Source organism: Ochotona curzoniae, unplaced genomic scaffold (genome assembly GCF_017591425.1).
Source record: "Ochotona curzoniae isolate NIBS_2020 unplaced genomic scaffold, NIBS_Ocur_1.0 contig_4792, whole genome shotgun sequence".
In the NCBI taxonomy this organism is placed as follows: domain Eukaryota; kingdom Metazoa; phylum Chordata; class Mammalia; order Lagomorpha; family Ochotonidae; genus Ochotona; species Ochotona curzoniae.
Window position 1 is genome coordinate 11876206 of NW_024466389.1, and position 24534 is coordinate 11900739.

Genomic DNA, 24534 nt, shown 5'->3' on the forward strand with positions numbered 1-24534 from the left:
GTGCCACTGTGCCTGCCACCTCCACAAGCTGGGCGACAGCACGGACTGTACACCAGAGCCTCCCGGGGAGTGGGACCCTGCTGACTTCTCTACCCCCAGGGCGCCTCACTCAGATCACAAGGGCAAGTTCACTCTTTGTGTCTCATCTGCTTTCATCTGGTTCCCAAAGGTTGAACTACTTTTTCTTCTATTTTAAAGCCACTTGTAACTTTCCCCTTGGTGTTTCTAAGCCTTGCAAGCTCACGATTCCTGGCCCAGAACCCTGAGTCTGGGGACACATTTGGCAGGGGTTCTGTGACCATGTGCTGGACTCACCTTTCTCCTGTGCCATCTCTTGCAGACAGAAGTAGATGACCCTGGCTCCCAGGCTGAAGCCAATCAAGGTGACAGGTCGTTGGCCCTGGGGGAAAAGGACAGAGTGTCTGAGGGGCCCCAGCAGCCCTCGCCCACTGCTGAGAACCTCCTGCACCCTCGATGAGTCAGGCCTGTACTGTGTGGCCACGCTCACATTGTGAATCAATTCCCTCATTTCTACAGGAGGGCACCTGCCACTGAACGGGCTTCCTCTGAGGCCAACAGGCAGCTGCTGGCTGGGCTGACTCCCTTTCATCTCAGGCCACTTCTTCCCTGGGAGATGGGCTCAGGCAAGAGCTTCAGTGGGGTCTCCCATGTGGGTGGCAGGAGCCCAAACACTTAGCCTATTCTCCACTGCTTTCCCAGGCATAGCAGCAGGAAGTTGGATCAGAGGTAGAGCCACTGGGAGTCAGACTGGCACTCTGCTAAGGGATGCCAGTATTGCAGGAGGCGGTTTAACCTGCTGGCCCTGGCCATTGGTTAAGATCAGTAGATTGGGTAGTTTATTACAGCAGCTACAGAACACTGACACACATCACTTAGTCCTGGGTGGCGACACTGTTACCTGGAAGAGAGCAGACTTGCTACTTGGCCAGCCAGGGTCACTCTGGTCTTGGTCTTACTAGAGGCAGACATCTGTCTTGGCCAAGAGACAGACATCACTTGGACACTTGTCCTTCAATGTCAGTCTCTCTTTTTCCCACAGCGTAGTAGGTCTCTCGAATTCACACTTCCCCTTTCTGTTATTTGCGTCACTTGTAGTCAACTTCAGCCAGAAAATTTTAAGGAGAAAATTCCAGAAGCAAATAATCTATGTGTTTTAAATTGCTCTGAGTAGCAAGCTGGCATCTCACACTGTGCTGCTCTGTCCCACCAGGATGTGAGTCATCCTTTGCCCGGCGTATCCACACGGGGCAGGCTACCCTTCTGCAAGTCACTCAGGGGACACCTTGGTTACCAGATGTGAGCAAGTCACCTCTGTGAAACAGACTAGCAATGCGTCATGATCGTATCACTTCGTATCACCTCACATCATCTCACTGGGTCACCTCCACCACCACAAGAATGGTGACTGCAGTACAATGAGGCATTTTGAGCGGGAGATCATATTCATGTTCAACTAAAATATATTATTGCAACTGTTCTATTTTATTACTAGCTATTATTGCTAATATCTTACTGTGTTAATTTATAATTTAAACTTTATCATGGGTATGTCTAAGGGAGCTTCAAAAGGTTCATGCATTGTGGTGTACGAAACCTTGCAATCACACACATTTATACGTGTAGGAAACACAGTATACGAGGACACCTCTTAAGTTCATGGAAAGTGTGTATTAGGACAAAACGGTGCATGAACTGCAGAATGTTCTGTTTACCAAGATAAACTTATCTTAAAAATCCCACACAACTGAGAGGCAGACAGACAGGAAAAGAGAGCTGTTGTCTGCTGGTTTACTCCCTAGATCCCTACAACAGCTGGGGCTGGGCTGAGGCTGAAGCTGGGCACTGGGAACCCACTCCAGGCCCCCTCGGTGGGAGGGGAGGGCAAGTCCCTGAACCCTCATGACTGCCTCCCAGGACTGCGTTACTGGGAGGTCAGAGCTGTGAATGAAACCCAGACACTGATGTGGGATGCAGGCCTGTTAGCTGCCAGGTTAGAAATCCCTCCCTAGATTTAAGTCCATCCCTCTACTTTTCCAAGTACCTGTGTTATACAGCATCTGGTACTACCTGCCACTCAGGCGTCCAGTTGGGGCTCCTGGAGGACATCCCCTGAGGACAGAGGGGGAGGTACTGTCACTGCATGTCAGCTGGTTTGACTGCCACTCGGCATCATCTTCTTTGGCAGCTGAGGGTGGACATACAACATGGCGCTGGCCAACCAGACACCTGCTGGGACGCTGGTAGGCTTTGGTCCTTCCTTCTCATGCTTCCTGGAGCTCAGGCCACTGCTGTTCCGGCCCAGGAGGTCGAGATGACCCAGGACAGCGCAGCAAGATGGAAGCATCCGGGGCCTCTGCCCTGTGAGTGGCAGCTCAGTGTGGCATGGTCCTCCCCAGCCTCTCTGGCAGAAAAGAAACTGCGCTGTGGGAGCCCCTGCTGCTTTGGGTGTTCTCCCTCTGGTAGCAACACAGATCAGCAATCTCCAGTGACTAATTGCCTCTGACGCTAGTTCTCCAATGTTGGTCTCATTTACTCATATTTCCTATTTAAAAAAAATGTATTCAGCACTCCTTCCTCCCTGCTTAGCTTTTTAAATCTTATTTTTATTTGTTTATTAGAGGGACAGACAGACACATATACACTTGCAGAAAGAGAGAGAGAGCGTGAGGGAGTGAGCTCCCCTTTGCTGGGGACTGCCTGAGTGCGTGGCTGCTTTCCCGGAGTCTGTACTGCCAGGAACCTGAAGTCAGGAGCCAGAGCTGGCATCGAACCAGGACTCTGACACAGGCTACAGGCCTGTCCCTCCATCCAGGTGCATTTTCAAAGGGGAGTCTATTTTTACTGCACTCAAAGTGTGAAGCACTGTGGTGGTGAGTCTTCCCGGCCACCACACTCAGCATTAGGTCCCTGCAGACTTCTTCAGGTGGCAGTTTCGTAGCCCGAGAGGCGCATGGGTCACTGGCATGGGCATCCTGCTGGCAGCCTGCAGAACTCCTGTTATTGGCTTCACTGCTGTCTGGGTCAGAAGTGTCTGCTGCAGGGTACTGGGACTGAGTGTCGGAAGCTGACACGCAGGAGCCACCTCCCTCCGGCCAGTCGGCATCTTTCTGCCTTGCCCAGGTGGCCCTGTTACTTGGTGGAGACACACAGGCTCTGCCTCATGAGTCCATCCTAAGACACCATCAGGACTTGGACTAGCAGGGCAGCAGCCAAGACCAGCCATGCCCCCAAGGCCACCAGGCTGCCTCCAAGGGGACTTGCATGTATCCATCCCCACGTCTCCCTTGCTTCTCAGCCCTCACAGCCAAGCCCGAGTACCTGCTGTCGGGAGAGTAGGATGTGGGCCAGGTGCTTGCCGACCTCTGCTGACCGATGCAGGCATACCCCCCAGGGGTTGTCGATGACGTTGGCCATACTGAGGAGCGAAGCTGGCCAGGTCAGAGCGGCCACGATGCCTAGGGAGGCAGGAGATCCGTCATGGAGGGCACGCATGTGGGCAGTCTTCTGGGGACCTGACAGGCTAATGAACTCTCTGGTCTAGAGCTTGTCGGATTTGGAATCTGCCCATTTTCTAAATATTCTTGAACTGATAAATAGCAATGGGGGAGTTTGGGACACATGTGTTCCTTATACGTGGACTAAACTGCTGCTCAAGCACTCATGACACGTGGGGTACTGAAGACGGCCCCAACCTGTCACCACACCCAGCTGCTCCTCCTGCTTTGCCTAGTGGCTCCGTGGTGCGCCTTGTCACAGCTCCCCCTCTGTGGAGTTAGGAGTGAGGTCTGAGGTGGATTTGTGTTGGGGGCTATTTCTCCCAGGGCTATGGGCTAGCCTGTGACCCAGGGGAGGGGAGAGGCAGAAAGTGCAGAGCCAAGCAGCGTGGACCAGTGCAGGCCTGGGCAGGCCCAGCTGAGAGCAGCCCACTCCAACTTCGCTGAGACAAGGAAGGGTTGTTTTTACAGCCATTGAGTTTGGGGTGGCTTGTGGGCAGTAGCTAGCTGATACACCATGTAGTGGGTGGGCTGCCTGCTACCTCTCCACAAAGACCGTCACCTCCTCTATAATGACAAGGTACTCTCCATCTCTCCATGTCCCTTGGAACCCTGGGGGTGGGAGTGGTTTGGTTCAGGGTATCCTTGGGCAATGACAGCTGTGGGTATGTGCTGGGCGCTGGAAGGAGGGACTTACCAGACAGCACGGTGTACTTGAGGGCCTCCTGGGCCACCATGTTGGCGAGCCCACTGAGGATGGTCTCCAGTGCATTGCCAAGCTCCATCAGGTACTTGGCCTCCCAGGCCAGGCAGTACTGTTCGCGGCTCTGGGCCAGGGCAGCCCACGGGGCACTGAAGGTGCCTGGGGAGAACACGGGAAGGTGGAGTCATGTGTGTCTGTGGCAGAGGATGTCCTTTCACCCCACTATCCCAGACAGGCAGCGACAGGGGCTACCCCCTCCCTGTGGGGGACACAGCTGCCTGTCTGCCTCAGCTGTTAGCATAGCACATGCAGTACTGTGCTGCGCCATGGGTCAGTTCAGTGGTGTGGATCCCAATGCCTGTGCTCATTAGTAGTGGGTGACCTTGGGCCTACTGTCAGGAGCCGTGTACTATAGCCACACTGAAGCCATGTCAGGAGCTGTGCACTGTACCCACACTGAAGCCATTTTGAATATAGAACTATGGGCCAGTGGAAAATCCCCGGCTGGTTAGATGCTTGGGAAAGAAGTTATGAAACCAATCACAGGCTTAGCTTCAATTGTTTCTAGCAACTGTTTCAGAATGTGATTTATGCTGTACCTGCCGACATCTTGTTACTGATTACCTATGCTATTGTTGATATGCTGGTTACTATTGTGGATATGGTGGCTGCTCAAGAACAATCGGTCTTGAGACCGTGGCTTGCATCCCAGTTTCTCCTTTCCTCCCTGAGCCTTAGTTACTGAAGAATATAAAAACCCTCAGTTGAAATCAATAAACTGACAGCTTGATCAGACATCCTGTCTTGCTGTCCATTCTTCGTGTCTTTTGTCTCCCATTCTCTCCCAGGTGGTTGCGACCCCGTTGACTGTCCTGCTGGACGGGACAGCCTACCACTGCGTGACCTTGAGCCTCACTGCTCAACTGTGAAGAGGGGAGATGCTACTTATCTCCCTTCCTAGGTTAGTTCCAAGAGTTCAATCATTTCAACTATTTTCTAGATGAGGAATTATTTTCTTGCTCCTTGAAATGATTTTGGCACTCAGCAGCTGGCCACACACAGGCTAGGCTGTATGGCTGTGAGTCAGCAGCACCTTGGTTCAGCAACCACTGATGGGGGAAGAATTGGATATTGGGCAAGATGCATTAGAGCCAAGCTCTGCTGTGGTCTTACTGGGTCACCCAATTTTTCTGGGACCCAATTTGCTTATGTAAAAAAGAGGAACATGGCTCCTTGGAACAATCATGGCCAGTGTCACAGGCAGGAAAATATGACCATAGCTGGTTGCCTGCCTCTCCTTCCTCACTCTCATTGTTGCCTACAGGTCAGGAGCGAGAGAAGAAGGATGGACAGAGCCACAACAGTGGCCACTGTCACATAGACACTGTGACTGGCTGTCCCCCCACCATAGTCTGAAGGTCAAGAGCACAGTGGCCTCTGCCAGGGCCCCCAGCCACCGTTTCTGCCCATGACCCTCAGGATCTCTTAAGAAATATAAATCTCAGAATCTCGGAGAACCAAGATGGCAGAATAGAGTGAGGACATGTTTGAACAGACAGGGAATCATTACCAAGAGTGAAGCAGAGAGGGCGCAAACCAGGGAAACAGGAGAGGACAGGTTGACGGCAGAGGGACACCTGGAGATCTGTGGACATGGGGAAGTAGCAGAGTGGTGTTGCAGTGACCAGATAACCCAGTGGCAGTCAGCAATCTGCTATCAGAGTTCCACTAGCAGCCAGGTGGGAAGCGAGTTCACCAGGAGCTCAGGAAGTGACCAGGCACAGAATTGCCCATCCTGCTGATTTGCTTGATTCGACCATGAGCAGAAGCAGAGTGGCAGAGCCCAAGCAGGCAGGTGCAGGAACAGGGTAGATTTCATGGCTTGGACCCTCACCAGTGCCACATCAGGTGCCATTTTGTGTACTGAAGAAAAGGCTGTGGGATTGAAGGAACAACAGCTGGCTGCATAGGTGCTGAGCCAGGAGAGAACTCACTTCCAGCTCAATACATTGCACTGGTCTCACAGGGAAAATAGTACCTACTTGGTATCCTATGGGTCTCACCCAAAGTAGGTCCAGGTGGCCCCCAGACCTAACAGCCAGCAGTTTCCAGTGCTTTAAGACAGCCGCTGTCTCCCTAATCCATGGTACTGCTTGAACCAGGACTGGGAGGAAGGTTGTGCAGGCAATGGTGCTGCCCACAACACAGGTTCACAGAGGGTGGAGTGTGATAATCCAGGAGCTAGAGCTATGTGGAGACTATGGTGGAAGCCTAGTACAACAGCCCAGAACTGAAACTCGCTGGGGGGAGTGACACAAGTGATTGCAAATGAAGAACCATGTTCCGAACACAATCAGGATTATCAACCTCTAGACAAGGGGGCAACACAGGTTAGAAACCCTAAGGAGAAGATTCTGCTAACCAGAAGTGCAATGACCAAGAGCCAAAGAAGAGAGAGAGGCACAACGAATATTACTGATGTCTCCCCCTCAAAGGAGCAAAAAGCCTTTGTCAATCTCAAAGTTAACTGAGGAAGACATCAAAGAAATGGGAGATAAGGAATTTTAAAAACTTGTTATAAAGCTTCTTAACAATGAGAAGCACATACAGGAGTTCAAGGAATTCAAGAAATTTGTCACAGGAAATAGCAATGCTGAAATAAAACCAAGGTGAATTATTAGAAAAGAAGGACACCATGGAGCAAATTAAAAATTTAGTGTGAAGCTTCAATAACAAAATGAACAAAGGCATTAGAAAGAACTGGAACACATTTCCTTCAACAATAGGGAAACAATCAAAAAGCTGGAAGAGGAACCGAGTTAAGCTAAGAAAAGTATTCAGGAATAAAGGGACACCATTAAAAGGTCAAATGTCAGCATTATGGGCATTCCAGAAGGCACAGAAATAAAAGCTGGGTTTAAAACTATATTCATTGAAATAGTAAAGGAAGCTTCCCTAATTGGGAGAAAGAACTGGGAAAAAAGAAAGAACTGAGGGGCACAGAACTCCCAACATGTTTGACCAAAAGTGATCTTCACCATGACACATGATAATCAAATTCTCTTCATTCAAATATAAGGAAAAGATCCTTAAATTCCATGTGAAAAAAAAAAAAAGAATCAATGAACACACAGAGGAACCCCGATCAGGCTCACTGCTGACCTCTCACAGGAAACTCTACAGGCCAGAAGAGAATGTTGTGGTATCTTCTAGATTCTAAAAGCAAAAAAACTGTCAGGCCAGAATAACTTACTCACCAAAGCTTTCCTTTGTCTTTGAAAATGAAATGAAATTCTTCCACAGTAAAGAAAAGCTTAAAGAATTCATCTCTTCCAGACCTTCCCTATAAATGATACTTAAAGATGTTCTATTGACAGAGAAAGGCACCTACTAAAATCAAAGTCAAATGTGGAGAACATCCCAACACAACAGCAAATGAAAACTAAATCAAGCAATGAACAATTCATTGCCAAAATGACAGGACCAAATTACTACCTATCAGTATTAACACTGAATGTAAACGGCTTAAACTCATAAATCAAGTGACACAGATTAGTAAACTGGATCAAAAAACAACCCATCTATCTGCTGCCTACAGGAGACACAGCTCACCAACAAAGATATGTGAAAACTGAAAGTGAAATGACGTAAAAAGATATTTCAGGCCAATGGAAAAGAAAAATAAGCTGGTGCAGCCATTCCAACATCAGATAATATGGACTTTGACATGAAAAATATTGAAAGCAATGAAGAAGGATACCACATAATGATCAAAGGATTCATTCAGCAAGAAGAGGTCGCCTTACTAGTTTCTTCTATTTTCTTTTTCATCTCTAATTTTACTTGGTTTTTCTCTCTTTTCTTGGCTAGTCTGGCCAAGTTTGTTTTTGCACAGCTTCTTAAAAAATGGCTTTTTCTTGCTGCAATTTGCAGTTTTTAAATTTCAATCCTGTTTATTATTGCTGTGGTTTTTATAATTTCTTGCTTCCTTTTTGTTCATTTTTTTCCTTGTTCATTTTTTTCTTTTTAAAATAAGTTCTTGAGATGCATTAGATCATTTGAGATATTTCAATTTTTTGTAAGCACCTGATGTTATCAATGTCCCTCTCAATATGCTACATCTTGGGTTTTGATATTTTTGTTATCATTTCTTCAAAAAGGATTCATTCCCCAAGTGACTGCAATGGCCGATACTATGCTGATCTGAAGCCAGGAGCCAGGAGCTCTTCTGGGTCTCCCACGTGGGTGCAGATTCCCAAGGCTTTGGGCATCCTCGAATGCTTTCCCAGGCCACAAGCAGGGAGCTGGATGGGAAGCAGGGCCGTTGGGATTAGAACAAGTGCCCATATGGGATCCCGGTGCGTTCAAGGTGAGGACTTTAGCTGCTAGGCCATGGCGCTGTGTCGCTGTGGCTTTTCATTTAAGGAGATGTATAGTAACTGTGCAGTAGAGACTATCATCTCTAGATGTGAAGAATTCTATGCAATTCTAATGCAACTCTACTAAACTCCTAATGAAACTGTTAAATACATCTTGACAATAGGATGCTAGACTCTCTGCCATTGTCCATACCTACAATGTCAGGATAGGCTTAAATAGCAGGATGATAGACTTATGACTGTTTATGAAGGACTGTACTATTGTAATAATATAGGGGAAGTCAGTGGGAGGAGGAGGTCTGGGGAGCAGCGAGGGGAAATCCCAGAGCCTATGGAACTACATCATAAAACAATAGTAAAAAAAAGATATGCAAAAAAGAAAAAAAAACATAAATTTATGTTCTTCCATTTGCTGCCCCATTGCCTCAATCTCCCATTCTAGGAGAAGCCTTCCCAGTCTTGCATGCACTGCAGACTCTAATTTAGTCTTTGTAGCAACCTAAAGGGCAGGAGCAGTCTTGCTCCATTTGACAAGTTTGGTAGCTGAGGTATGGGGAAGTTAAGTAACTTGCTTGAGGTCACATGGCCCAGTGCACTGACCCCTGCCACAGCCCCCGTGCTCCTGTATGTCTGGCCCTGCCCTCCTCGACTCCTTTTGATTCCTGTGCAACCCTGGGCCTTGGCAATATCCTCCCCTTTTGCTTCTTATACACGTTTTGCTGCTTCTTCATCAGGCTAATTACAGCCAGCACTTCCTCTGGGATGCCTCCATAGAAAGCTCTCTGCTTCTTCCTCTGTGTCCTCCACTAAACCTGCCTACCATTGTCTCTGCCCTTTCTCTTGGGAACAGAAGCCATGACTGCACCATTCACCCCTGAATTCTTGGGGCTTGGAGCACCCAGCAAGTGCAGCCTTCTGGAAATCTGCAGCCCACCTGGGTAGGTAGATGGGCCAGAGGATGAACAGTTGGGCAGATGGGTAGGTAGCTGGCTGGCTGTGGATATGGATAGACCAGCAGGTGTGCAGGTGATGGGTGAGTGGATGCATGAATTGAGGTGAGTCAAAGTTGCCACACCCTTCTGAGGCTCAGTCTTCTTTTGAGAAATGGAGCTTCTCACGCCCATGCCCCAGAGGCACACAAGGGAGAGGAACCCACAGCCAGTGCCACCAACGTCCCTGCCCCCCGCCCACTCCACCCCGGTTCTCACGGTATCTGCCGGAGGCAAGCCACCCGGTGATGGCGATGGTGATGTGCAGCTGCCTGCCTTCGGTCAGAGGCAGGAACGTGAACTCCTCAATGGCCCCGACACGCTTCTTCATCTTGTACCCTAAAGACAGGGGCACAAGAACGAGATGGAGGTGACCGGAGCCCTGTGAGTATATGTGGGAACAGTGGTGCTCATACTCACATAGTGGTGGTAATCACACTCACACAGCAGCTATGCTCATACCCACAGCAGCTATCTGATCACACCACAGCAGCTGTCTGCTCACACTCCCACACAGCAGCTGTCTGCTCACACTCACAGCAGCTGTCTGCTCAGACCCACAGCAGCTGTCTGCTCACACTCACAGCAGCTGTCTGCTCAGACCCACAGCAGCTGTCTGCTCACACTCACAGCAGCTGTCTGCTCACACTCACAGCAGCTGTCTGCTCACACTCACACAGCAGCTGTCTGCTTACACTCACAGCAGCTGTCTGCTCACACCCACAGCAGCTGTCTGCTCACACTCACACAGTAGCTGTTTGCTCACACTCACAGCAGCTGTTTGCTCACACTCACAGCAGCTGTCTGCTCACACCCACAACAGCTGTCTGCTCAGACTCACACAGCAGCTGTCTGCTCACACTCACACAGCAGCTGTCTGCTCAGACCCACAACAGCTGTCTGCTCACACTCACACACTGTGTTCACACCCCCAGTAGTTATGCTCACACAGTGGTTGTGTTCACACCCACACAGTGTGCACCAATGGACAGACAGGCTTTGTTTTTGCATTCAATACAGAAGGTGCCATGAGACTCCCTGACTGCAGAGGAGGGTGAGAGGCCACCAGGCCAGCCAGCTGTCAAGGGCAGAGCTGAGTCTGGTCTCAGAGCTGAGGCTTTTAACTGCTGTTCCCCTGTGACTCAGCTGGTCCTGCCTCCTTTCCCTTCCCTGCATGCATTAGAGTAGACTGAACTGAGCACAACTCTCAGCAGCATAGTGGCATTCACTAGGGGAGCAGACAGTGTGTGTGTGTGCGTGCGCGCGCACGCGCGTGCAAGGGAGCTACATGGACATAGGGGAGGTGGCCAAGGGAGGGCAGTCATGTCCTCCAAGCAAGGAGGCTCCCTGGAAACCTCCCAAACGGCAGAAGTGTGCACATGGAATGTGGGGGTTCCAGGTCCCCAGGAAGTCACAGCAAGGTGTGGCAGGGCTGGGACCCAGAGTGGAGAGGGTCACGTATGCTCTGTCCCGCAGGGAGCCATCTCAGGTTAGAACCTTTGGGCCTCCCAGGCTGAGTCCCGCACAACCCACGCTTCCCCTTGACCCTGACCTGTGAGGCCAGCTCCAGCAGCACCAAAGAGTGAGGTCATGACAGCTATGCCTGCCGTGGAACCCAGCACTGCCGCCCCAGCACTGCCGATGATTGTGGCAGCTCCGGCTGCAACAAGGGGGGCGGCCAGACCCCCGGTTACACCTGCAGGAGAAAAGTTTACAGTTGTAAAGGTTGGGGCAACCTTTTTTTTTATATATGGAACGCTTCACAAATTTACGTGTCATCCCTGTGCAGTGGTCATGCTAATCTTTTCTGTATCGTTCTAATTTTAGTATATGTGCTGCCGAAGCGAGCACTGCCTATTGCCTTCTATGGAAGTGGCCAACAATGCCAAGGACACAGTTACCTCCGCCAAGGCATCTATCACACCCCAGTGCTGCCTTCCAGCCCGGCCCCACCCACCCTCACCTCCCAGCCTGGAGGGCCTCTCGCACTGCAGATCCTGGCCCAGCGCTGTCCTCCCCAGTTGGCCTCACCGATCACTGTCCCACCGCCGACGGTTGCCAGGCCTATCAGGAGGTATCGCTTCCACTTCCTCCGCTTCTCCTTCTTCTTCCGGGACGCCTCAGCCATCCTGAGAGAGATGTTGGCCTTTTGGGCGGGCTGTGCCTCAGGTCCCTTGAGACCGCCCCATCTCACCAGTCCCCAACCCAAGCTGGCCAGATGCTAAGCCGTGCAGAGTCAGGCACTAGAGCCACCCTGGCCCAGGGATGGTTTTCAAGGGTAAAGCCCAGTCAGGGGTCTTTCTCGGTGTATGTGTTGTGCTACTTACCCAGTGGTCCATCCTAATGGGGTTGCAATTTGAAAATGGAGAGACAAAAAAAAAAAAAAGAAGAAGTAACAGCAAGAGATGAACAAAAATGACCTTTAAACAGATGGGCCCCAAATGAGTCCTGCATAGAATTCCAGACCCTGGGACCTCCCTCCCCCCAGCCACCAGATCCTACTCACCCCCGCCCCCTGGGACACATGGAAAACAACTTCCTTCAGAACCATCATATGGAAGATATTCTACAGAGAGGAAAGCACAGGAGACCTTGACCTTGGAACAAAGGCTAGACTCGATCAGACCCAAAATGCAATCACAGTGAAACTTAGTAAAAGGGAAGCACTGGCGAGTATGGAGACCTGGCACTGTGAGGGCTCAGGGGGCACGGAGCTCCGTCTTCCTGCTGGACACTCGAAGCTGGTGAGAGCTGAGCATCCTGGGAGCAGGATGGAGCGGGTCGATAAGTGGGAACTCTGGACTGGAGCCGGAGTTCTGACAACAGTTCATTAACAGCAGGATGATAGCCAATGATAAGGATAATAAAAGAAGAAATGGTTAATATTTAGTGAGGGCTTCTGATACAGCAGCCACCAGGGCCTCCTTCTCACACTATCTTATCCTGAGAAGTGCCCTTGTCACTGAACCACATCACAGATGGATCAAGGGATTGCACTAGCCACTTCCCGAGTGCCGAGGTGGGTGTCAGTCAAGAGCACGTGGGAAAAGCGTTCAGAGTGTGGGTTGGGACGCTGCATGTTTAGGACAAACCTGTGGCCCTGTGCTCATGAAACAGTGTCAACTGAGGCTCAGTTTCCTCTTTCATAAAATGGGGGTAATAACATCTTATCTAATAAGTTTGTTACTTTGCAGTGACCAAACTCGCTCCTTGCTTATCCATCCAATCAACAAGCTACATCTGCATGGAGACACCCCAGCCTCCTCATCAGCAAAGAGCTGGAGTCAGAACAAAGGCAGGTGCAGAATCTGGGCACTTGGAATATGGAATGTTGGACATTTTCACTGCTGGGCCAGATATCGCCCCAAACCACACCTTTTGTTGAGAGATGGCTCATTCTCCAAGCGAGTCAAAAGAAAGGGATTTGAATTAGGCATTAGTGAATCAGCTGTGCTTTCTGGCTCCTGGATGACCAGCTCAATGGACAAACATCTCCCTGGGCACCTCCAGGGCACATGAAGCACAGCACTGCTCAGCTGAGAAGCAGAAACCCATGGTGACAACCTCTTATCCTGTGCAGTCACAGTGCTGGTTTTCCATTGCTGATGTTGAAGTCATCAATGGAGGGGGCTGAGGCTGAGCCCTGTGCACCTGGCTCAAGTTCAAGGTGGGACAGGAATTGATGGCAAGAGTTCTGGGCTCCTACGCTGTTGTGGTGTAGGCTGGTTCACCACTCAAGCACCCAGGCAGCCCTCCCCGCAGAAGGCTCACGGTGCCACCCTCAGTATCGTCAGGGATTGCAAGGAGTCCCTTAGATAAAACGCACATAACCTATGCCAGCCTCCCATAGACTCGAGTATGTGCTTATTTTCATTTTACTGACACACACAAACAGATATAGAAGGAGAGCTCCTGCCTTCTTGCCTCAATTGGTTCCCAGAAGAGCTAGATGTGGGCTAGGCTGAAGCTGGAATCCTGGGACTCCATCTGGGTCTGTCATGTGGATGATAGGAACCCAAGTCCATCACTGTTGCTTCCAGGGTGCACATTAACAGGAAGCTAGAGAAGTGGAATAATTTGGATTTAAATAGGCGTGCCAGTATGTGACTAACCATGGCACGATGCTTGCCCCCTCCCTTATACTTTAAATCAATTCTAGGTGTCACGCCATACCAAATAGGAGGTAAGTTTTTAGTAAGTAGTTGTTGTACTGTATCATTTTGGAATACTGACCAGATTATGAAGTCTGCGTGTGTTTAGCACAGACATATTTTTTTTTCTGAGTATTTTCAATTGTAGTTGGCTGAAAATGAAACCTGCAGATACAGGGAGAGCTGATGAACTGACTGATCACATGACCAGCTTTAGACAATCAAGTGTGGTGGGAAGTGGTGTTGATAATTTCTGGCAAGATCCAGGCAGAAGCCTGATTCATTTATTTTGGTCCACCCCAAGACCAACATCTTTTTGAACAGGGACCAAGCCAACATGGGTAATGGCCACAGCCAATAGATTCATTTGTAGAATTCATTTGTAGAATGAATGAGAAACAGCTGCTGCAAGCCATTGTGGTCTGGCGGTTGCTTGTTATAGCAGCAAGCTCCAGCCTATGCTGGCAGGCAGGAGTCCCTTGCTCCCTCTGTGACTATGTGCAACCCCTAACCTCCTCTAAATCTCCTGATCCAACAAACAGCACGGGGTGCTGGTGCCGGGCAGACTCAAGATCACAGGTGGCCGCTATCACCAGCCCTCCGTTCCCACACTAACTTCCTCCTACATGGAAGCTGGGGGGCAGACTTTGGCCATTCACTAACGAACCTGACCTCAGTTCAGAGAGGAAGGATGGAACTCACTTTCGACAGCTCAATTCCTGAGAGAAAAGCCCATGTGGCTGTTGATGCAGATCAGGGACACGTGACGGGCAAGCACGTGGCTGTCAGTCGGTAGCAAACACTTACGGGAAGAGCCGGACACCGGCAAGGACGCACCGGCAAGGACGCACTGCTGTGACCTTGCTCAGGTCACCCAATTTTTCTGAGCCTCTGTTCTCTCACGGAGGAAATGTGATGAGACAGCACCAGGCACCACCATTGTGGCCAAGGTCAAGTAGGAAATAACTGACTGTTGGCCTCCCTCTCTTCCTCCCTGATGGCTCACCCTCAGGTCTCAGTGCAGTGTCCCCTCCCCAGCCTATGCTCTGGGCAGTGTCCCCTCCCCAGCCCACACTCAGGGCAGTGTCCCCTCCCCAGCCCACACTCAGGGCAGTGTCCCCTCCCCAGCCTATGCTCTGGGCAGTGTCCCACCCCAGCCCACACTCAGGGCAGTGTCCCCTCCCCAGCCCACACTCAGGGCAGTGTCCCCTCCCCAGCCCACACTCAGGGCAGTGTCCCCTCCCCAGCCTATGCTCTGGGCAGTGTCCCACCCCAGCCCACACTCAGGGCAGTGTCCCCTCCCCAGCCCACGCTCTGGGCAGTGTCCCCTCCCCAGCCCATGCTCTGGGCAGTGTCCCGTCCCCAGCCCACACTCAGGGCAGTGTCCCCTCCCCAGCCCACACTCAGGGCAGTGTCCTGTCCCCAGCCTACACTCTGGGCAGTGTCCCCTCCCCGGCCTATGCTGGGCAGTGTCCTTCCCCAGCCTATGCTCTGGGCAGTGTCCTTCCCCAGCCTATGCTCTGGGCAGTGTCCCACCCCAGCCTATGCTCTGGGCAGTGTCCTGTCCCCAGCCTACACTCTGGGCAGTGTCCCCTCCCCGGCCTATGCTGGGCAGTGTCCCTCCCCAGCTTATGCTCTGGGCAGTGTCCCCTCCCCAGGATGATCCCAGGGACTGCTTGGCCCCTTCCATCTCTAGCTTCATCTCTCCTTGCTTCCTGACTTAACCTTTACCTTCCAGAAGCCACACTGAGCTGCCCGCAGCCTCCATGAGTGCTCTGTCTCTGGTCCCTCTGCCTCTTTGTCATACTCTTCTGAGATTCCAAATCAGTGATTTTGCATAGGATGGGTTTCTGAAGCACCCAAAGCACCTGGCCAGAGTCTGTCAGGAGGGGAGTTGCTTGGGGATCCTGGTCTAAGTTGAGTTGGGAGATGGCTGGGCTGAGCCTCCAGTGCACCTCAGCAGCTTTTCCAGTGCCTGGAATCTGGGGGCACCAGGACACTACTCCTGAGTAGAACCCAAATGATGTCAGCAAGGCTGAGAGCAGATGCCTGGTGACAATGGCAGTCTCCTGCTCACTGTCTAGTTCTCTGAACATCAGAGGGGCATAGAATGCACACTCCAACTCAATATGATCTGGGGAGAGTGCTTAGCCTGGTGGTTAAGATGCCATTTGTCCTGCACCAGAGTGCCTGGGTGCCAGCCCTGGCTCAGGATTCTGACTCGCAAGCAGTGAGCATAGCTCAAGTAGTTGCGGTCCTGCTACTCATGTGGGAGACCTGAATTGTATTCCCAGATCCTGGCTTTGAGGTGGCCCAGCTCCAGCTGTCACAGGCCTGTGGGGAGTGAATCAGCACAAAGGAATTATCTATCTACCTCCTCCAAGCCCCCAAAAGAGCATGTGTAGCTAGATTACACACCAACCATGTCCCGAATGGAAAGAGATATTAGAGCAAATCTGAAATGCTAGACCCTTCCCGTGATTTCCACAGATTTATTAAGAAATGAGTTAAACTCTAGAATTAGTTCATTGGACTTTCTTGGCATCATCTGCTTCTATATTGTTCCTAGAGTGATACCTTCACATTTGTGATCCCACAGTCACTTATTTTATCTGAGTTTGATGGGAGGGAAGACCCACGATTTAACAGACTAAAGCAAATAGACAGCAAATAAATACGGTCCTTGAAGTCCACGCTGCTTAACTGCATCAATGCTCGCACAGCAAACCAATGCTACAGAGGTTAGTTGGATGACATGCTGTAATCTCACTCACCCTTTATTCATTAAAAAAACTATCATCCTAATACAAATTTCTTTGAAAAAATGTATTTGAAAGGCTGATATATACACATATATGTGTATGTACACATATATATTTTTGTGTGCACACACACAAGAGCTGCCATCTGCTTGTTCACTCCCTAAATGCCTTGCAATGGTCAGGCTGGGCCAGGATCCGCCCCAGGAGCTGGGAGCTGGTAACACTACCCAAGTCTCCCAGGTGGGTGGCAGCCACCCAATTACTTGAGTCACCCACTCTGCCTCCCGAGAGACAGGAAGCTGAAGCCAGGATCTGGAGGTGGGAATAGAACCCAGTTGTTCCAGCATGGGATAGGAGCATTTTAATCCAGCTCATCCTTGTAGGTTCATTTCAGGTACACTATTCTTATGCCCATGTAGCAAGTCAATCCATTTCCCCATTTCAGTATCCGCACATTCTAAATGCTTATTTTGTACATAAAGGGGATATATTTCCCAGTTGGATGGATCCAACCATGAATTATCACAGCACCTTACTTTTGCAATTCCATCAATTATCTAACTGAATTCGTTTTCACATCTCAAGCACCTGAGGAGACATGGCCCCTGAGTCACACCTGCAATGCTGCCTTTCCTTTCCTTGGAAGGGAAGATTCATGATAAACAGCCAATCAGATGATGGATTCGCTGCTACTGTGGACTTTGCCCGCCAGTCAGACATGATGGCACCCAGCGCATCATGTGCAACCACTGGTCATGCGCACGTTCTCGAGTGTCAATGATGAACTGGGCTTGGCACTCCATGGTAGCCTCCCAAAGGCAGATGCCAACTCCCAGGCTGAAGCCAAAAACACCTTATGAAGAGCGGAGGGTAAGACTCCCATGCAGCCATCTGGTGGGTCATGGCAAGTTCTCCTTGCTGTCTTGGCATGTTCCTGTGAGGGAGCACCCTGCCCGGACCACTGGCAGTACCACCACCTCTTCTGCAATCCTGTGTTGCGTTAACAGGCAGATGGTGCCATCCCAGGGGTCTGTAGATGTCTTCCTCTAGGGTCACACCTAGGAAAGGCCCAGGAAGGAATTCTCCTGACTATCTCCAGCACGAAGGAGGGAAGCTGGGACTGTCATTCAGGCCTGCGGGTCCTGGACATGAAGACCAGGAAGGAGAGAGCACTTGGACAGATGCTCCTTTCCACCCTTGACCTTTCTCTTCATCTGAGAGACCCACAGGGCACAAGAACTCAGTGCCAATCAGACACCAAGACCATGGTGATGACATCTCTGTGGCCCTGCAGTGGGCCGAGTGCTACAAGCTAGCTAGGTTAGTATGGGGCTCATTATACAGCCACCTGGGATGCCTGCAATCCATGGGAGCAACGGATCAAGTCCCAGCTGCCCGCTTCCAACCCAGCTCTCTGTTCATGTGCCTGGGTGGGCAGCAGCAGGTGCGCCTGGGTCCCTGCCACTTCCATGGGAGCCTTGGATGAAGCCCCTGGCTCTTGGCTTTGGCCTGCTTCAGCCCTGGCTGTGGAAGCTGTTTGGGGATGTCTCTCTTTGTGTGTCACTACTTTTTCTGTAACTCTGTCTTTCAAGTAGATAAACAAATACATTTTAAAATTTAATTCAGTCCCACCGCAGCTGGGGACTTTCACACTGCTATCACCTTCTTGCTAGATATGACAAAAAACTAAGGCACACAGCAGAGAAGTCCCTCTCCAAGTGAGGGAATCCTGGATGGGCACAGGGTGGAGGACACAGGCATACAGGGACAGCACATCACACATCAGACTTTGGCCTCAGAAACCTGGCTCACAGGGCCAAGGAATACCCTCACCTGTCTGCAAAATGTGAACCCCCCAGGTCAAAAGAGAGAGGGACAGCACCATGGCCATGGCCACACAGGGACGCAGGGTCTGGCTGTCTCTGTGGATCTCAGACCCTTCCAGGGACCAGTGACAGACTCTTGGAGGTGGGAGGGGAGGAGCCTCCAAGACAACAGACACACACAGGAAGCACTTCCATGGGAAAGGGTCGGTGCCTCCCAACAGCAACCCCGTGGTGCAGCAGGGCTGCCCACAGCGTGTGGTGATGGCCCAGTTCTCCTCCCCAGGACCACTTCAAGCACCTGGACCCTTGGCAGATGGCGCTGAGGGTGAGGACACTGAGACCTGGAGAAGTGAGGTCATGGCCCAGGGTTGCCTAGATGGTAGGTGGCAGAGCAGGGCCGTGTTGGAGTTTCTGCCAGCCATCTTCCCAGGTTGGCTCTCTTATAATTCTCAGAACACACTCCTCTGAGAACTGTGCTGCTTTCTGACAACGAGACTTCCGGGTGATAGTGACCAGGCCCTTACTTGCTGGCATGCGGAATCCCACACACTGCCGCCCGTAGGGGAAGAAGTGGGGACCCAGTCCCAGTGTTTCTGCGCTGATAACAGCCCTGGGAATTGTGGCAAGAGGTTTCAGGTGATTTTGACATACCAATTTTCCTCCTTTCTTAAGGAAACACCCCTCCACTTTGTCCCATAAACCCGGGGAGGAGGGAGGAGGGCGGCTCTGGCTCTGAACTTGGCCTCAGGACTAAATTCCCTAGGAGGGGTTGAACTGGTGCAGGCGGGCTGCTCAAAGGAAGCCTCTGGGGCCAAACAAAACCCAAAGCCCTGTAGACGTGCCTGGTGCCAGGAGCCTGCAATCAGCCTGCAACTGAGACGGATTTATTGCCCTGGGATTAGATTGTGCGGAGATAACTTCCCTCTACACACTTCTGACTCTGTAGAGATAGTCAAGCTGCCTCAGAGCTGGCAGGTGCAGTGGTGGGAGGGGAAGGGCAGGACTCTGTGAGTGCAAGCCCCTGCTAAGCACTTGGTAACATGACTGCATTCCTTCTCCCAGCCTCTGGGGGTTCTCAACCTTATTTCTGCTTCATAGATTTACAGATTAGAACACAGGGTCACACAGTGGGCAGGTGAACCCAGCTCACTGAGGACCATGGACAAGCGGTTGGAAGAGCCTCAAGTCAAGCAGAGTCACAGGACACGAAAGCCACTAATTTGGGGGTGGGGGGCTTAACTGATAAGGACAGAGGCCCAGAGAGGGCAGGGGACTTCCTAAGAGTACGTAGCAGGTCAGGACCACAGCCGGGACCCCGGGCCAAGGCTCCTTCTTCCTCCTCTCTCAGGGAAGAGACAACACTCTGCGATGTGCAGAGTTTGAACCAGGGAAGCCCCGGCTCCTGGTAGGGGTCTTCAGGTTCTCTTACTCAGACTCTTCCTCTCTGGTTTCCTTCAGGCTCTCTAGGAACGTGTCTTCCAAGAGATCCAGCCCCTCCAAGGGCACCTGGAGCAGGGAGCTCACGTGACCTACGAGGACTCTGGCCCGGGCATCATAGCACCCTAGAGAGAGAGAAATAACAGGTCATGGCATCAGTTTGGACCATCTGTTCAGAGAAGTTTGCTACGGTGTGACAGATCAACCCCACAGTCTCGTGACATCCTGCAGGGACAAGGGCATCAGAGGTGGTCAGTGACATGACAGCACAACATCTCAGGTGGGATGCAACATCAAAGGCAAGAGGGAGGCTTTCACACATCACCTGAGCAAAGACTCATTTTCTAGATTCTGGAGGCAATTAAGCAGATGGTGGAAATGGGTCCACGGATGTGTCCACTGGGAACATGTTTTCTGGAGGGCAACCTGACAATACCAGTAGGTATCACATACCTAAACATCCTCACCCTGGGCTGCAGGTGTATAGCCTAGTGGTTCAAACGCCCAAGGCTCCCTATCGCAGCACTTGGGTTGGATGCCCAGTTCCCACTCCCACGTCTCGCTGCCTTCCACTGAGTGCTGATGGCTGAGTTCCCTGCATCCCTGGCGTCCACACGGGAGACCAGGACTGTGTTCTGGGCTGGGCCAAACCCTGGGCATAGCAGACATCTGGGGATTGAACCAGTGGATGGGAGAGCTCTCTGACTCTGTTTCTACTCCTCAAATCAAATAAAAAAGTCTGCATTCTCTTTGCCTCAGGGATTTAATTCCAAGAATTCTAATCTCAAAGAAGCAGTTCTAGATGTAGATGATATGCAGCAAATTAAAGCATGATGGGCTAAATTTATAACATAAAATTGGAAACAATCTGGAGGTTTCCAAAATCAGGAAATTCGTTAAGTAAGCCACATGTGTTCACGCCCTTGGAAAACTGTGGGTTTATCAAACGACTCCCAGTGAAAGTTTATAGTAACTGCAAAAACGTCAATGTGATAAAATGAGCTAGAAAATTAGATTCACTTGAGAATGTGCCATGGGTACCAATGAGGGGAAAAAACAGGAAAAATAAAAGGAAATATAGGTAACATATAACTTTTTTATTTTAATGATTTATTTATTTTAAAAGTTACAGGATGAGAGGGACACACACACACGGATTTTTCATTCCATGGCCAGGGCTGCCAGGCTGACGCCAGAGCACAGGAACCCCATCAGGGTCTTCCTCACACTTAGTAGGGACCCGAGTAATTAGGCTACCTTCCCATTAGCAGAGAGCTGATAGCAAGGGAGCAGCGGGGACTCGAACCAGAGCTCTGATGGAAGATGCCAGGGTTGTAAGTGGAAAGGTTAGCTTGCAGAGCCACAACACTGGTTCACTTAAGATGTTTTTTCTCCTTCCTTTTCAAAAGTATCCATTTTGAACTTGGGTCACTTTTATAAATGGAAAAATTAAACTGTGAAACGTTGGCCCAAAACATGTGTCAATTCTTTAAATATATAGCCCAACCCGTTAAGGACAGGATCTCAGAGGAGCAGAACGAACCAGCACTGACCCGCCTGCTGTGACACCAGCGTCCCATAGAGGCTGCTCCGCTTCCAATCCAGCTCTGCACTAATGCAACATGGGGTGGTCTGGGGAACTGTGCTCTTCCCATTCACCTGGGAGACGTGGGAGGGGTTCCAGGTTCCCCCTTTGGCCTGGCCCAGTGCTCGCTGTTGAGGCTACTTGGGGAGTGAAGCAGCAGATGGAAGATCTGTCTCTCCCTCCCACCCTCTTCACAACTCCACTTTGCAAACAAGCAAATGTCTTTTAGAAAATCAGCACCAGCCCCGTGGATTCCTGTCTTTGCATCGATCCTATGCAAAGTGTCCCTTTCCCACCAAGACTCTGACCAGCCTACACAGCCTAACTCCACTCCATGTGTCCAGCAACGGGTCCCCTGTGTGGCACAAAGGACCCTTCTGGGGTCCTTTATGAAGTCTTAGGTGACTTCAGGAATTATATCTCACCCCGCCACCCAACACCTAACCGGGAGCTCCCATGATCCCCTCCCTCGCTGTTTGGATGTGATGTCTCCAACTCTATGAAATCCCATCATTTCGCTTTTTCCCATCCAGCCTGGTTCAGGCCCTCAGCTGCCAAGCGAATCTTCGCTGGCTCCTCTGCCTCTGTCCTACCTCTGCCATGACCCGTCCACACCTGCTGGCCTGGCCCTTGGGGAATCATCTCACCTGCTGGCCTGGCTTCCCTTGGCTCCCAGCACACCAGGCTGGACTGCCCATCTCACCTACCAGTGAAGGGGGTCTCTGGGGTCGGGCAGTACTGGTTTGGCCCCCCTTTGCCATTTCCTATCTGAGGGGCCTGGCTCCCTTGGGCTGCAGGCATCCTGAGATATTAAGAATCAATCACTTACAAAGCTGCTTTATGCAACGTCAACACTACCCGACCCAACGACCTTAGAAACATTTATTCCTGTGGTTCTGGAGGGCACAGCCTAACATCAAGTGATTAGCAAGGCTGTGTTCTTCCTGAAGGTGCCAGGTATTTGTTCCCGTTATTGTTGCTTTTGCTTCTTCCTTCCAATCACGCAGACCTCTGCCCCGGGGCTCCCAGTTCTGCTCTCACACCTTCCTGTCTTCCTTTTTTTTTTTTTTAAATGTATGCATTTATTTGAAAGTCAGAATGACAGGGAGGGAGGGCTGGAGGGAATTAGAGAAAGACTTTTCCATCCACTGGTTTTAAATGGCCATAATAGTCAGGTCTAGGCTGGACTGAACCCAGCAGCCAAGAACTCCACTTGGACATCCCATGTCAACACTTGGGCCATCTTCCACTGCCTTCTCAGGCACATCAACAGGGAACATTTGGAATTAGAACCAGTGCTCCGCTGGGATGCAGCCTCTGCAACTAGTGACTTAACCCACATTGCCACAAGGCTGGCCCTTCCTGTCTTCCACTCAAGAAGACCCTGTGACTGCGCTGGTCAATCCAGGATCACGCTGCTGTTGGCCTTGGGTCCTCCAAATTCATGCAGATATTTAATATGCAAAGTTTGAGGTCGGCAATGAATGGGTCAGTGCTAATGTCAGGTGGATTGTGATGGCCAGAGGGTGGGCCCAGACTGAGATCACTGGGGATCTGCCCTCAGGAGGCGGCTGCTACAAGAGGGAAGAGTTAGCCGGGCTACTCTTAACTCTGCACCTGTTCATCTCCATCAGACCACAGCCTGACGGAGTCGCCTGGTCCTGGACTGTGTCCCCCCAAGACTGTGAGCTGACATGAGCTTTCTCCCCTTCTTCAAGCCTCTTGAAGCTTTCTGTCTAGGCAGTGAAAGCAGACTTAACTGGGCCCATCTCCACGAGATGCACACTTAGTCACACCTGCCAAGTCTCTTCTGCCAGGGAGGGTGGCAGTCACAGGCTGCGGACACAGACACCTGGGTGGCGGGGGGGAAGGAAAGGGGAGTGGCCTTTTGTTAGTACCAAAGCCTTGAAGTTTTATTTCCTGACCCAAGGCATGGCTCAACTATCACCCCCACTTTGAGCCCTCTCTGACCTTGACTTCTCAGGGTGTCTCTGGTTTCTTGCAGAGGGGTTTCAGTGCAGTAAAAAAGGGTTTCTTCCCTTTTTTACTACACTCGTCTGGGTCCTGCCAGACTTCAAGCTTCCTGCCTGTACAGCCACCCCCAGCACCTGCCTGCCTGTGGGACGGCACATTCAAATGCTCATCAGATGCTGATCAGTGAATGGACAAACTTCTGATTCCGCAGGCGGACTCTGACTGAAGCCCTAGGCCAGGCTTCTGAACTAGATCTCTCTGGCTCAAAGTCAAGGGCTTGGCATTCCCTTGGGCTGTACCGCCAGGCCCTGTGTGGATATGGCCTGTGAGACACAAGCTCTCTGAAGGGCTGAAATCCAAATCCAGGTGCCATCACACCCACTGGAAAGTTTCCCAAGTCTCACATATGGGAATCTCCTTTCCTGGCCTCAGATTTCCAAGAGAGGGTCTGGTCAATGTAATATGGGCCCCATAATGTCAGCCCCAGAGGCCTCAGCTTTGGCACAGCCAGTCAACTTGTTGTGTGGTGAGGGTTTACATTTGCCAGCCACCCTGGACTGTCTCGCTGGATGAGGGCCTGTGTACGTGCTAGGGGACAGAGAGCCATGTGGTGTGTCGGCAGGTCACTGGGCTAATTAACGTTCCACAGACACAGAGCAGTGCCTGTTGCACCTGGGTGATAAGCGGGCTGTGCAAACCAAGGCTTGGCCGCAATGATTAATGGGTGGTAATCACAATCAGTGGCTAATACATACTCTGTAGGTCAAGGCTGTGGCGATACAGCTGCCAGGTACAGGGGTGATTACCATTCCTGCACGGGGCTTGGGGCAGGGTCGTCTCAAGGGCCTCTGTGGCCGGGCTGCTGGTTGTGGAGCTGAGTTCTGAGTCAGGCAGGTGTGGAGGGTGGGGATGGGACACAAGCCCTGGGCTCAGTAACAAGTGCTTCATCCACACTGGAACTTGGGCTAAAAGCCTGGACATTGTTGCTGATTTTCCCCCTCCCATGCTGATATCCAATCCACCTGCTGGTACGGTCAGCTGCACCTCCAAAGTAAACCAACCTCAGTCTAACCTCTGTGATCCCTTAGCCCCCACCCCACTGGCCTCTCAGCTTCCCCTCTGCACCTCAACTCCATCTGCCACACAGCACAGAAGGATCCCGTCACCACCCTGATGGGGCTCTCATCCTGCAATGCATCTTGATGCAGTTCTC

The 24534-nt window shown here is 51.1% G+C and overlaps 1 protein-coding gene and 1 non-coding gene across 3 annotated transcripts in view; both read right to left on the reverse strand.

Moving 5' to 3' along the window:
• Positions 1-24534, reverse strand: part of TMCO4 (transmembrane and coiled-coil domains 4) — a 78705-nt gene that overhangs the window by 23727 nt on the left and 30444 nt on the right. For both annotated transcript variants that reach the window (XM_040988013.1, XM_040988014.1), the window contains exons 7-13: positions 19755-19887; positions 11618-11715; positions 11139-11282; positions 9806-9925; positions 4213-4377; positions 3340-3476; positions 316-400 (exon numbers count right to left, since the gene is read on the reverse strand). In XM_040988013.1, coding sequence (XP_040843947.1) covers positions 316-400; positions 3340-3476; positions 4213-4377; positions 9806-9925; positions 11139-11282; positions 11618-11715; positions 19755-19887 — 882 coding nt within the window. The remainder of the gene's footprint in view (positions 1-315; positions 401-3339; positions 3477-4212; positions 4378-9805; positions 9926-11138; positions 11283-11617; positions 11716-19754; positions 19888-24534) is intronic.
• Positions 11331-11437, reverse strand: LOC121161580. Its single transcript, XR_005884692.1, has one exon. It is a non-coding gene; the product is annotated as a U6 spliceosomal RNA (small nuclear RNA).